General features: G+C 27.7%; 1 protein-coding gene across 1 annotated transcript in view; it reads right to left on the bottom strand.

Annotated features, from left to right (window-relative positions):
- The window catches only part of LOC129973620 (short stature homeobox protein 2-like), an 82,962-nt gene extending 67,451 nt beyond the window's left edge, over positions 1 to 15,511 (bottom strand). Inside the window, exon 1 of the mRNA XM_056087507.1 lies at positions 15,181 to 15,511. Within this exon, the coding sequence (XP_055943482.1) occupies positions 15,181 to 15,511 (331 nt within the window). The remainder of the gene's footprint in view (positions 1 to 15,180) is intronic.
- Positions 15,512 to 16,218: the final 707 nt, after the last annotated feature.

The following is a 16,218-nucleotide window of genomic DNA, read 5'->3' as shown; positions in this document are numbered from 1 at the left end:
TCGGATTAGTGATTGGGGATTGAGAATTGTTTCTCTGAACATATAGACATTAAGCAAAGTATTATATAATGACATACATGATTAAAACATTAATCCTATACAATTTGATTCCTGCTCAGTGGATGAAAGATAATAAAAGACGAAACCTTGACCCCATTACTTTCAAGTTTAAATAGGAATAACATCATTTGCTTCGTGCGACACTATATCTGCCACCCCCATGCAACCCGAGTACGGGCGAACGAAGGCTGGTGCCAAATCCGATAACACAAAGTGTGCATCAACATATCTAACAAAAGGACAGGGGATGCACAGAAAAAAAATCACCACAATTCACCGCACACATCGGGATTTTTTTTATCGTATTCCCAATCGTGTTAGAACATTTCTCCTCAACATCGTAATCCTGATTTGGGGAGGAGTAATTCAATCAGTATTTTCGTGGAACTTCCAACTTCCGAAGGGTGTTTAGGGGTCCGTTCCGTTAGGGGGTCAGACCGGGGGCTGCTTTGTATGTACATGGATTCTCACAGCTTGTTCATTTAGGAAACCACTTGAAGTCAGGGTTCTATGGGGTGGTTTCTACATGAACTGTCATTTTCATGGCAATGTCTTTGAAACCATTTGAGAATTTAATTCATTTTTTAAATCATGTGTTCCCACAGGGACATTTAATTTCTTATTTTCTTCCTAAATGAAATTTTCCTCATCATTAACCCTCTAACTGCGTAATTTTTTAAAAATCACCATTTAGATGTGTTGTTTGCGAATAAGTTCAAATATTTTTCAAACAAAGTAAATTGATACTATATGTTACACGATAATAATATGAGATAATAAAATTCTGCAATCGCAAAAATATATACTTAACTGCGAAAAACGCGGAATGCAATAGAAAATGAACCGATTACCAAATCGCGGAAGGCGCGGAATTCGCAGCTGGAGGTTTAATTAAACAATTTTGGTAATTCATTTTCTTTTCCTTTTTTTTTCTTTTTCAAAGGTGTTGACAATGAGTCTGTTTTCTGCTTGGTGTTTCAGACTTTCAGGGTGTTTTTGTTGTACATGGATTCTTAAGCGTGTTTATTTATGAAGGCATTCGCTAGGCATTCTGCTAGGTAGTTTACATCTGGATTGCCACTTTATTCTTAATGGTTTTAAAATTCTTTGAATCTTTAATTCATTTTTTTTTAAAATCTGGCGTATTTTTCCATAGCGGCATTGGATTTCCTAGTTTTCGTCCCAAATGAAACTGTTCCTCATCATTAATTATTTTTGGTAATTCATTTTTTTTTCTGCCTTTCAAATGGCGATGGTGAGTTAAGGGTTTTAGACTTTTGGACTACTTGCTGTCAATATGGATTGTTCATTTGAGAAACTAATCGAAGTAAGGAAAATTTTAAGCAACATTAAAAAGGCTGCTGTCATATTCACTGCTATGCTTTCGAAAGTATAAGATATATTAATTTCAAAGCGCAAATTTCAAATAAATATCTAAATACTTATAAGATTACACAAATGCTTATAATAAAGTAAATGTATAATATAAATATAAAAATATAATATAATATACTATAACTATAATTATATTACATATAATAATTATAAATGTATAATTAACTATAATATTAAATACGGATATAAAATATTATTTTGGATTGATTCACAATGCAAATTTTGTTTCCTAATATATCATATATAAAAATATAATAACAAATATATATAATAATAAAAATAATGAAAAATGAAATTAGAGAACACTTCAAATAATAATAAATCACTTACAATAATAAGACTGCATATTTTCTTACATTTTTTTGTTTCTTAAAATTAATATTGTTTTGAATATTAACTTTTACATATAAACTTCCTATTTTTTTAAAACTTGTATAATTACTGCGTTGATATTTTATGTTCGAAACTTTACTGCCGATAAACTTTAAAGTTGTTCGATTAAATAAGTGTTCTAGCAATTTAACCCTTTCTAGGGCCGTGGGAAGTATGCTTCCCACCAAATTTATCAATCTTTGTATGAAATTATGTAGGTTGGCATAAGTTCAGACAGATTTTTTTTAGTAATTCAGAAACTTAGATGCTTCTGTTCTTTATCTCAGATAAAATGATGTGTCTTGATTTGTTACTTAATTATTAATTAACCAAATTAACTAATTAATAACATTAAATTTATCTAATAAGCTAAATGAATCCCTTTTCTAATTTCAAGCCTATAAATATTTTAACATAGTATGACTAGAAAAAAATGGCCCTTTAAAGGGTTAAAATAATATGGCTATATTCGGCTTTTACGCAGGGCTGGTTTATGTAGTCTGGAAGTCCTAAGGAAATCTCTGGGATCTCCTTTCTGTGAAACTGTCAAAATCAAATATTTTTTTAATAAATTTTAGTTTAATCTTAATATAAATTTTAAGCAGAAAATTTTAACAATCTGCTTATTGCAGATGACTTTCTGAAAAGTTTATGATTACATCGTATACAAAAAACTGCGCAACTGAAATTTACACAAAATAGTGAAAAAAAAAGTGGCAAAACATTTGCTAACACATTTTAAATGCTATTTTAATAATAATATCGAATTTTTCTAAAAATTATAAAACAGCGTATTTTTATAGAATTAGAAAAAAAAATAAATTTGCAAATGGTAATCATTAAGAATGTTTCTAGAATAATGCTCTACTGTTAATTTAAAAATATTTCATTTTAAATTGAGTAAGTTAAATTGTACAGCCTTTATAATAAACGGAAGCACAAAATTAAATACTTTTTCAAATAACCGCAAAAAACATCTCATAGACTCGAACCCTCTTAGACAATTGCTTACTTTGTCCATTTAATAATCCGTTCATGCTTTTGCGTCATTAAATTCAATCAACATATTTCCTTTCTCATACACGACTTATGTAAAGATAAACTATTGTAATCGTCAAACAACTCGAACTCGAGATTTTGACGCATCAACACTTCTGCGATCTGATTCCGAAAAGCAGGTTTTTGGAAATTTGTCTGTCTATGAACATGATAAAGGGGAGAAATTGAATACATAGTTTTTATATCAAATGTGTAAATTTCTATCAAACTTTAAACGAAATTTGAAGACATCTGTCTGGTTGTCCGAACATAAGATATCATGAAAACTACAAAACCAAGAGATCTGGGTGGATAAAATTTGGTATTCAGATTTATCATCATAAGTATAGAATAATTTTATTCTTATATCCATCATCTATGACAAAATTAAGAATAATTCCATGAATGTAAAACAATTCAAAGACTATCTATAGCAACTTATCTATAATTCAATTAACTAAAAATTTAACTTATCTATAGCAATCTTTAAACTTTGTATCGATTATAATATCTAAGGAAATCAGGTACAATGTCCTTAAGAAAAAGCTAAAATTTGTAGCGATTGATTTCGGAAACATTTAATTATATTTTGTTTGAAAAAATGTTATCAATGAAAAAAGCCGTATATTTCAAATTTATGAAAATACGCTTATTGAAATTAATACCTAGTCATACTTTAGTACGTCTGCAAAATAATACTGTGTATGAAACAAAATTGTAGAACAAATTAACTGAATATGTGTTTTAAAATTATTATGCTGTTTCAAATAATGTTTTAAAGTTATCATGTTCTATAAAATATATTTTATTAGCGGTTGAAATAATCGGAAATTGTTCTTGAAAATAGTTCTGAAAGAACATATGCAAAATCTATTGATGGTAATGCTAAAAATCTTTATGTTTGAATAGTTTAAAAGTCTTTAATTTCTTCTTCATTTGTTAAATATACTCTAACTGATCTCAGTTTTATATTATTTTCATACTGAATCAAGGAGAAACAGCAAACTTGGGTGGCCATTGTTTATGCAAATAACTTCGAAATAGATTCTCCCCAAAAACCAAAGATTTCTATCTTTTACTTTCAAATACAAAATGCTATATGTCTTCACACTTTCCAATCCACGGCTGCAGAGGCATCCGAGAGGAATGCTCTGGGACAAGCTTTCACACTTAATATACATTTCAAAAACCCTTTCAAAATTTCACCAGCATCCGTGTGTTCACAATTTCACATGCCCTTCCCAAAAACAGTGGTTGCTGCGCATGCCACAACCAATTTCCCTCCCGCCAACAAACTGATGGACGCTTTTTGCATACGTGCTGAATTAATATCTACTTTTCGCCCCTTCCAGGGGACACCCCGGCCTCTTTTCCAGACCCCCTCTAATCTTTTTTCTGCACCCCTTTTTCGAACTCATCTACACATTTTGATCTAGACAGTTATGAAAAGGGACGTTTGCATATATAGGTGATGACATAAACACGAAGGAGCCTTCACATCTTTACAGTTTGGTGTGTGATGGTTTGTTTTATTGTGACCACAAAATTGCTTAGCTGCCCTGGTAAGCAAAATTCACTTTTTAAAATATACTCTTCTGGAAATGATTCCAATTAAATATAATGATTGGTTGAATGAAGAATAAGAGATTTTCACATGCATTAAATTTTTATGTATAAATTGTCAGTTACTTTAATTTTTGTCTGTCTCAAAGTTCTGCTGTAGAGTTTGCAGTTCAACAATAGCAACAGACTTTCATTTGATACAATTTTATGTGGACCTTAAATATATACTTGTCATAAAATCACTGGCATAATTAAAGATTACAGGATCCTTGGTAAAAGTTTAAGGTTGGTACCATTTTTCAGGCCTATTGTTTGAAATTAGCATTGTCTAGGGAGTCTATGTTATTATAATATTTCTACTTGGGAAATTGAGGACGGGTTGAACGGGTTGAGGACGGGTAGAAACGATGGGTCCCTGCACTTTGTCAGTTATGCCGTTCTATAGTTAACGCCAATGTATAAAATAATTTACTTTTTTTAATAAAGCATTTTTGAAAGAGAAGGGCTTCAGTGTTTTTCAGCAAAAATATCTAATCATACCATATTATTTACAGAAATCTTCCAATCATTTGATGCAGAAAATTCAATTAATATAATTTCCAAGATATATAATTTATATGAATTAAATTCGTTCTGGTTATGTATTGCTATTTCATTTTAAAGGGCATTTAAAGGACATTACATTATAAAAGATACCTGAAATATTTAAGAATATCCAGATTTTTTTGTACTTTAAACCAGTTGCTACTTTGATTTAATTATAAATTTAAACATAAAAAAATTGATATACAAGTCAAACACGTTATTGTTTCGAAAAGCAAATATTTTTGTCTTACTCCGAAAATCAGGAGCTGCCATAAATAACTTTTTAAGCCCAAAGCACTTATTAATGTAGAATCCCCAGAAAACCACATTAAATCTTTCTTAGAATAGATAGTTAGAACCGATTTTTTGAAACCAGACCGAGATTTCGTTAAAAAACATAATCTCTGTCACAAACATTAGATGTTCAGTTGAAGATGCAATTCGCATGCTGGATAGATGTACATTTTATAAATTGTTATGAGTTATTTGCCCTCACATGAAAGCTTGAATAGAACCTTTAAGAGTCACAGACCGAAATTACGAGGATCTTTTCAAAACGGTTTTCCCTCAGATTAGGAATGAAAAGTTCATTTAACAAAATCAACCAATCAAACAGAATTTGAGATTCCCATAAGAAATTTAAGTAGATTTATTTATTCCTAATTTTGATGTAGTTTTTTTAGCACTTTTTTTATCATTGACGTTGATATTCAAGTTAACTGTTAATGTGCCATTTTTATATAAGTAATTTTTCGCTCGTTATTTTATTAGTACATATATTTCCCATATTTTGATTTTTTTAAAAATAAATTTATAAAAATTATTACAATTATTGATGAATTTATTAAAAGTTCTTTATAATAATTATTAATAAATATATATATTAATTTTTTTTAAAAAAATTATGAATTAAGTTAAAATTTATTAAAGAATGTATTATTTCTGAAAAATATGAGTTTCATAACAGGAAAATGCGCATTAAATAAGATTAAAATAAATGCATCTTTTAGTTTATAATGTATGTTTTTATAGTATATTTTATATTACATATTTCATTTAGTGTCTTTATTATTGTTAAACTAAGATTATGGAATAATTAAAATTGGCTTTTCTAAGAATACAGAAGAAATTTTAAATTAATTTGCACATTTAAAATAATATTGGGAAGGATATTAATTCTTAAAATATTTCTTATTTAAAGACTTTTGTTTTCCTGCAAGCTACTGATGAAACTTTTGCGTTATATGCTTTTATTGAAAAACCCTGTTTCTAATTATATTTACATCAAAATTATAAGTTAGTCTTCTATTATAAAACCATTTTCCAAAATCGTCTTAAGAACTTCATGCACCTATTCAGAGTATTTTTTTAACTGATGTGCCAAAATTGGCTGCCTCTTCTTTTCATGATATCCAGGTAAAATAAATAAATAAATAAAAGACAATCCAATAATTTTCTTTAAAAAATTTGTAAATTTTCAAATATTATATTCAAGAAACCTTTTAAAATCTCGCTAAATTCATCAGATTTTATTATTTGAACTAATTGTATCAACTTTAATAAACAGAGAGTCAATAACAATTTTGTAAATTATTTGTAGTAATTTCAAATAAAGTTCCTCGTATGTGGGAATCTTACCAAAAATTGAAACCACATTTGTTAAGTTGATAATCTTTTATTTGTAATTTTAGAGTCCAAAATCTTTAATATTATTAAAAGAAAGTCCTTTTTAAATTTGGTGGATTGTTGAATAATTAATATCTTGCTAATGATCTAAAGTATTCTGAGAGTAATTAAAATTGAATTCAAATATTAACATAACATTACTTAATAAATATTTGGCAAATGCTCTGTAGTTTCTGAAAATTTCTAATGCTTTCGTTAGATATTTTCAGAAGTTAATTTTAAAAAAAATTAATACCTATTTATTCAGATATTAACCTAAAGAAATTAGCAATTTTTATTTACAGTAGGAAAATCTAATTTAGCTATGACTAAATTAGAATTCTATCAAGTACTTCTCACCCAGTCATCAATTTTTTTTTCTGTTTATTGATTAATTGTATTGATAAGATTGACAGTGCTAAAGAGAAATAATTTAAGAAATAATCGGAATATTGTTAATTATTCCGATTAATAATCAATTTATGTGGTTAATTTAGATGTAAATATTCCGATATTGATTTTAAATGAAATATATGTTTTTTGATGTTAGCTATCAGAAGTTAAATTAGTCATATAATAAAAACGATGCGCTTTAACATTACTTAAACTTTAGTGCTCAATACGATTCGAATATACGTGCAGATAATTAGTACATTTAACTAACTAAATGTACTAATTATTTATTTAAACATTTAAATAGTATTGAGATTTAAAATCCGTTTAACAGTATTCCGTATACTTATGTTTTATATTTAAAAGAAAGCTTGTTTGATTTCATGAACTTTTTTCTAGTATCTTAAGACGAAAAAAAAAAAAAAAAAAAATACATCATTCAACTATAATTTGATCTCTCATAATTTCCTAGATATTTTTAATGTGCGTTTTCAATGACTCTAAAAATATTTATACCATTTTAATTCACTAGAAATGTTTTTAACTAAGTTGTGATCAGGATGAGATCAGATTAATTTACTAAAGCAGAGGACTTTATTTATGTCCACGGAATTTACATGAAGGTAATTTAACTGTAATTGTAGATATGAGAATTGTTTTCTTCGTATCTTTCGCTCTGAATTTTTTTTTTTTTTTTTTTTTGTATATGTTTCGGTCTTTTCTTTTACTACACTAAAATGTGCATTGCATTCTCATGAAAATTTTAGACCTTTTTCTACATTGAGGTTGCGTTTGAAATCTCATTAAATTATTTTAAACATAATATATACTAAAAAATAAATTCTAATAATTATCGATGTATATAAATAAAAAGCCATATGTGACTTTACTTCCAGTGATGTAAAATTTATTTTTTTATTTATATCACATTGTGCATTAGTTATCATTATTATTTAGTACTTTAAATTTATAATTATCATTTAGTACATAATGATAATGTACAAAGTACATTATCATTACATTATTATCATTTGGTACTCTTACATGCAAGAAATATTCATAAACAACAATTTATTTAAAGAAATATCTAATTAGAGCTGCAATTATCATTTTGTTATTAGATAGAGTAACTTGGCGAGAGAGTCAAATTAAAGAATGAGCTATGCTCATTCTTTAATTAATTCTTCTTTAATTAAATTCCTCATTAAAAAACGAGCTTATGCTCATATTATTCAAGCTTTACCACCTTACTGATATTATTAGAACTACACTCTACTAGACACTAAAATCTCGCATAATGAAGCCATTTTGTTAGTTGTTAGATGCTATTCGTATATTTTTTCGTACGTAAAGTCTCGTGCTCTAGAAGATATATTTGGTTATTCTTTGATATATGCGATTAACTTAGACAATATGCTTTTCACATTCACTATCTATTATTATTCTTATTAATTCTAATATAGAAATCAAGGATTTTAAATTTTTCCATTCGAAACAAGTTAACCAGAATAAGTTGATAACCTGGTCATCCTGTCTTAAGTTGTTTTTTACTGTTTTCTATTAGAGGTTTACATGCATTTTTTTTATTTATTTGATTCATAAATTGTCCATACTACATTATAAAACATGTTGACCTATAGATAATACTCTAACAATATTGTCTTTGGAGGATATGCTAGTTCAGAAGAATATACACATTGGAACAAGAACATTTAAAGTACCAAAGGCAAAAGTTTCAGAAAGGGGTCGGGGGAGAAAAAAAAACTGGGATGGGAGGAAAGAAAATGAAATTTTATTCTTATATAATTTAAGAAATCTTACCTTCATGACATCAGTTCAAACTTACAGATAAAACACCGTGAAGTTCTTGTATGTTTTGAAATTTATTTTGGGCCTCTATTTAAAAACAAAATGCAAACGATATGTGCTCATAATGTTGCAAAAACTACAGAAAATGATACGAGGAATGCTCAAACTTAGAAGGAAGTAAAGTGGTGTTTAATTTTTTTCATAAAAAAGCATCGACTTTGAGTTAGTTTTATTAATTTATTATATTTTGAACTCGATAAAAGTTCATAGCATACTATATAAAAAAATATTTTTAAAGTGTTTGATTAATTGGTGTACGGATTGATATATTCTAAGAATAAAAATGTATTCGACTTTTATAACGATTACCGTCTTGCCTCTTAAAATTATCTTGTCCAAATGCCGTAGCAAGATGACATTTTAGCATTTTCTTTTTTTGATAGAAAAGTAAAAGTATTAATAATAAAATAAAATTTATCTAATTTAGTACAATACAATAAAATACAATTCTGTTAGTAAATGAAAAAAAAAAAACAATTTGCCTCAAAAATTTGCATTTATTAAAAAATGATCCTCAGCATCATCCACTTTCCTGGTCTCTCCTATATCTTGTAAATTACTCTACCATTGTTCCCACACATATTTTTAACAATCTTAATATTAAAAAAACAAAACTTGTGTGGGAAAATAACTGAAGTTTTGTGAAATAACTGAAAATAACTGTAAACTGAATTAAACTTAAAAATTTCTTTAAAAAATTATATGAAATCTAATTAAAATTTACCGAAAAACAATTATTTTATTTACTTAAAAGTTGTACATTTGCATTTTCAAGACTTCAGTATATAACCCTTATTGATTAAAAATAATGATTTAATGCTTTTGCATACAAGAAACGCTCAGAAACAGCAACCCAATTAGAGTAACAACTGATTCACTTTAAAATGATCGATTTGTAATTAATTATGTCTTATAATTTCCTCTACAATCGCTTTCACAAATATTTTTAATAGTCCTAGTCTAAAAACTACAGCTCTCTCAGTAGGGCACTTCAAAGTTTCCAAAGTTTTGATTACTACAGTGCATCGAAAGCAATAGTTTCATTACTGTAACCTGCAGTTCTTATTTCTCCCTTTCTGTACTTTATTTATTAAAAATAATGATTCGGTGCCCTTGGTGAGATAAATACTCGAAAACAATAACTCAATTATAGGAACAACTAATTAGTTCTAAAATTATCAATTTCTAATTAGATATGGCTAATCAGTTCCTCTACAACCGCTCTCACCTGCGTGTTAACCACGATTAAATTAAGTTCGAGAATGCAGCCCCCATAATTGGAGGGACAAACTCAACTCAAATCTAATTAGAGCACCTTCTTCTTTTCTAGCAGCCGCCTTATTCCTACTTATTATCTTTCTCGTAGTTTCTTAATACTTTAGGGGAAGAAGACGTTCAACAAAATCGATCAGAACCCCATGCAGTTATGGCACGTACAGACCTCTTTTTGTTACTTTTTCAAATAAACACTTTTGTAAACAGTGTTTATATATTTGTTCAAAATCGGTCGCAAGAAAAAGTTTTTTGTTTTTGCTATTTATTTCAAACTTTTTGAAGAGCTGGCTGCATTTTTGCGTGTGTGTGGGTGCGTTTGAGGATTGGAATACGAAATCTAATATAAAAATTTTTAAGTGAAAGAGGAAAAATCATTCTTCGGTAGTTAATTACAGTTTTGAATGATTTGACGCAACAAATGTTCCAAATGTACCCAGATATTGATTGGCACGACCAGAGCATTTTAGAATAATTCTAAAATGCCCGAACTTTTAGAGCAATTCTGAAGTGTCTGTGCTTAAAGGCTTATACATTCCATAATGCTTTTTGGTATGATTCTTAAAATGTTTGCAACAGAAACAATCATTAAACACTTTAGAATGAAGTTATTAGAAATGATTGTTGATGCAAAATATAAATAAATAAAATACGAACAGAAAAATAAGAGAATGAATCAAAACAATTACAAAAAAATTTCCGTAATGAAGAAGTATAACTATATAACAATAAGTTCGATGCGAAAACCAGCTTCAAGCAGCTATCCGCCTGATTCTGTCAATTGTGTTATCTTATAAATATAATTTGTTAATCAAAACAGTAAATATAAACACCACCTTCCCGTATTTGTTTGTTCATTTCTTGCTGAACTGAATTCGAAGTCAAATTTTGACTACTTCTCAAAGTTATTTGCTTAGTCAAAATAAATTTCTAAAGATCCATCTTGGTTAGAAAGTTCGTTCTAGATAGGGAAAAAAATCCGACAACTTATTGCTGTTCTTTTGGATTCACACTGAATTCTAACTTTTCTCGCATGTTTATACCCGAAAAATGAAAATTATAATTAGAATGAATATTGATTCTTCAAAAAAGATCTTCCTTTTTATGCATCATTTTAAGTTAATATTTGAATCACATTTTGAATTCATTGAACAGTTACTAATGTAAATAATGGTTTTCATGCAATTTAACTCGTATTATTTTATACCTATTGCATGAATTGAAGCAGAACTTACAGACTGTGAATTTCATTGAAGAATTCGCAGAATAATTTTAGTGTGCCAACATTTCATTTAAAATAGAGTATTTGTGTAACATGATATAATTCTTCATAAAAATTATACCAACTACGATTTTTAAAAATTTGCACATGTAAGTATATTCCTAAGAGTTTCGTAAATTTTATAACTTTAAATTTAAACAAACGACTTTAAAATTTTAAATTACTGAATACTGTAAATGTGCAAGGTATTCTGATACATTGCAGACAATTTTCTTAATACATCGGAATGCTATTTCGTTTTATATAAATGTAATTACAAAAGAGATTCTGAACATCAGTGCCAAATCAATATTAAATATTCATCACAATTTTATTTTTAAAAATCCTGACAAAAATACTGTTAAGTATAGATAATTTTACTTTTATTCAAAAGTTTCAAATTAATAGTTACAATTAATTTTATAATCAGATTAATTATTGTATAGAAAATGGTTAGTAAATAGCTGAACCACTTTATTTATTATAGCATTAAATAAGATCTTAAGCACTGAAGTTCCAAACTTTTTTTAGTCTTCATTTTTGGGAAATTCTTTCTTTCAGTTAAAAATTCTTAATTCTATTACTATCTCAGATGGATAGTTAGAATTTAATTTCATTTTTTTACATTTTTTTTTCTGTTATATTTAATTTTTTATTTTACTTCCAATTTTTATTTTATTCATAAATTGCTGCCTTTAAAATAAGATCAGCATTAAATTATATTACGGGAAAGGATTTAATGTTATTTTAATTCCTTCGTATTAATTTTTTAAAAAAAATGAATTTTTCATGAAAGTGACAAAAATTCAATTTTTCAGATGAATAACTTACTTTATTGCTGGAAAACATTCGCTAATGTTTTTATTTAAATAATTATTTCTTTAACGCAATAAAAATTTAAAAAAATTCATTAAATTATTCCCTCTTGTAATAATCAACCAAATTTTGCAATTTTTCTGTTTTCCCAATATGCCAACTGGGGTGTTCTGGGTTCTGTTTCAATAATACGGCAACAAAAAGGAAAGTTCGTACGAGGAAAAACTGAATCTAGAGAAAAAATAAAGTATCTTAACATTAGCAGTATAGTAATTTGCTTTAAGATATTAATAGTTTGAATGTTGAGAATATTCTTTTAATAAGCACATTTATTTGCCTAATCCAAAAGTGGATAGTTAAATTTATTGGAATTTAATGGAATACATTCGGAAGAAAATTTTCAGTAGTGGATTCTTTGAAATTCGAATAATCAAATTAATTAGTAATTTATCAAAAATTAATTCGATGAGCTCTAATATTTCAATATAGTCCATTTTCCTTTAAATTTATTTAAAGAGCAGTTTTTAAAGCTAACTAATATTAATATTTGGCTGAACAATGGAAGTAAATTTGGCTTATACGATCGAATGAGTATTTTAATCAAAACTCAACAGTCGAAGATGTGCAATTTAAGAACAGTTAATGAATTTTGGTGCCTATACAACTTTTTTAAATTTGTAAGTTTCAACATGTTTATGCATCTTTCTTGAATTGATATGAATAAGATATTAATTTGATATTCTTTTTAAAGACGCTATAGACATGTAAAGTTTTTTTTTCTTTCTGAGTGCATTCTGGTACAAATATTTTGTTTGATTTGTTAGGATTAAAAAAAAACACCTTTAAATAAAATTCTAACGTTATAAATTGTAAACATAGATAATACGCGAGTTAACAAATTCGCGAGTTTCCAAATTCAGTTGAATTTGGAAACGTAGTTACAAAGTTATTAATCCGACAAAAAAATAACAGTAATTTTGTTATTAAATACTCTTAAAAAACTATTTTGGTTTTATATATTTCAGTATAATATACACATTTCATTTCGTCATCTTTAAACGAATCGCAATATTAATTTGCCATTTAGTATTGGGTAAAAGTGGCTTATTAATAAAGCCTTTCCAGTTGATGGAAATATTAGAGAATAAGTATGAAATTCTATGAGTTTTCTTTAAAAAAAATTTGCAGATTCTTGTGGTTAGATAAAGCTGGGAATAAGCAAAAACTTGGGTATTTTTTAAATAAGCATGTAGGAATTTCCTCTAACTAGAGATATTTCATTTCAAAATATTTCCCCCCTCTCTCTGTTTTCCAAATAATGGAAATACTTTTTTCGCTATAAAAATTATTAGTAACTTATATTTTTTGTCCAAAATGTAATGACCTTTTTTCTAAATAAAAATGAATCTAAAAAAAAATTTATTTAGCCTATTTGAAATTGTAAACTTTAACGTATTGTTAAAAACTTTGATGTATATACGTACAAGATATCTTGTTTCCCCCCGAAAGTACTTTAATGTATGTAAACATGCAAATATATTTTTTTAAAGTTTTGTAGCATTAATTATTAGTGTTAATCCATCCTCTATTTGTTTTTTTCGTGAATTATTCTAATTTTGATTTTACAGATACTATTAATATTTAGCAGGTTTAAACTAGAATGCAATGCTTAAATATTTCTATTTAAAATTTACAATCTATTACAAACTTGTAGAATTAAAGGAACAAAATGTCTAGAATTAAATGAAATTTAGAGAAGTCTTAATGAAATCATCATCTTCTGCATGAGGTATAGGCAGAAAGTTGAGTAATATAAACTGCGATCATAAATAATTTGACATATATAAGTATTATTCATTTTATACACTTTCCAGTTAATTTCTTCGTGATTTTTAAAATTTTATAAATCTGAAGCGTTTTTCTCAGCATTATTTCAAATATTTAAAAGAAATAATATATTTGCCTATATTGATTGCCTGATTGTAAATTTTTGAAATTGATGCTATATTTAAAAACTTATCAATCAGTATCTACAAATAAATAAATAAAATGATTATTCATAAGAATGGTTAATGGATAATTTCAAAAGTTAAATCAATATACACAATTTTTTTTCTTTTGAATAATTTTTTTCTCCTTTTGTCAATCACCATAGAAGATTACATATATATATGATTATATTTTGTCAATCACTATATAATATTTCATTCTTATAATCAATAAGGTAAATATATCTTTCATATGTTCAATATTCAATTTCAGTATGATCAATATAAATATTTCTTGTTTCCTATTGAAGTTAGAATTGCAGCTGCTCATCGCAATAACATGTATAATCAAGAAGATCAACTGTTCAAGTCATGGCATTCAAAGAAACATAAACTTTACAAAATCTGGATTCTTCCAATACAAAAGTTTCATTTTGAAGAAATGATACCAACTTGTAAATTTATAAATTTTCATTTTTTTCCTTTTTATTTGATTATTTTCCCCCAAGAGAAATAAGCAACGGAATTTAGACAATTTTCGTGATTTTTTTAAAAATCTGAATTTCTTAAATCTGTTACTTATTTGAGACAGTAAATAAAACTGAAGAAAAATCCAATTCATTTAAATGAACAGTCTTTACACTATTTCACCATCTTATTCTTATACTGGCTTTCACAATCTCTTTTTTTCTTTTTATTCAAATTGTGCTACTAATATTTCGTTCCATCATTTTATAATTTTCTTGTTTGTTTCAGAAATTAAGTAAGTCTTATTACTTTGAGAAACATTTTCTTACATAACATTTAAAGTATCACTATAAGCAAATTAACAGGGATGTCAAGAGGAAGATATTCTGTATTAGATAATAATTATACAAAACTTGAAACTTAAACAATACTTACCATGCCTGTCGTTGCTGTCATTATCATCTCGCGTCCTGTCCTCTTTATCAGTTAATACGCTCGATGGTGAGGATGTACCTCCGCTTGTGGGCCGGGGAGGTGGCGCGAGCAGCAGCGGAGCCCCTGCCAGGCTCAGCCCCATGCTGTGCGAATGGGCCAGGGCAAGCCCTGCAGGAAACATGTGAGGAGCGGACAACCTGTCTACCACGCTGTGCAAGGAACGAGGCCCTCCTGGCTTGCTGGCCAACAGGTGGGGGAAACCACTGACCGCTGTGGACATTGGCCGGTCAGGATTGAAGGACTTGGACACGAACTCCGTCAGCTGTTCCATCGATGAAGTTGTTAACTTAATTTCTTTGAACAACAGACTGATTTTCTTTGAACCACGGTAAAAAGTACGACGAATAAAATTGTTAGTCCAGAGGTTTTATAAAGGACTTCTTCCTGTATTGGCAGATGATGAAAGTTAATTATGTAAGGTCCTGATCGCCCACCAATTCGTGACGAAAGTTGTTGATGGTTTATGGAGAATTATGTTCTTAGTTCAATCTGCTTTAACTAATTGAGCAACGAGGATTTAGCAGTTTGAAAACGATGAAAAAGTCAATGCCTCAATAAAACATGAGCAGTATTTTTATATGTATTTTAAGATTAGATACCACTTAGGGCATTTGGAGATTTTTCCTCGTAAGACAACATAGTTAAATAATTTTCGATCATTTTTAGAACTGCAGATTCACACGACGTAGATATAGGAATCGAGTGCACATTTATTGAAAATAATGTTTGAATTTTTAAAAAAATTCTATTAAGACAAAAATTTATTCGAAAAAATATAAATAATCTTGCGAACGAAATTTTTTTTCAATTAATCACTGTTTCATCTTTTCAAATAGAAAATTTTATAACGAGTTTTAGAATTCTCTGTTCAAGCAAAAATCAAAAAATTTCTATAATGACATATAATTAATTGAATTCGATCAAGAAATAAAAACCCGTCGAAGAATATAGACTCAAATTACGTTTTGAGCCATATAA

Source organism: Argiope bruennichi, chromosome 1, assembly GCF_947563725.1.
Source record: "Argiope bruennichi chromosome 1, qqArgBrue1.1, whole genome shotgun sequence".
In the NCBI taxonomy this organism is placed as follows: Eukaryota; Metazoa; Arthropoda; class Arachnida; order Araneae; family Araneidae; genus Argiope; species Argiope bruennichi.
This window is presented reverse-complemented; position numbering and strand designations above follow the sequence as displayed.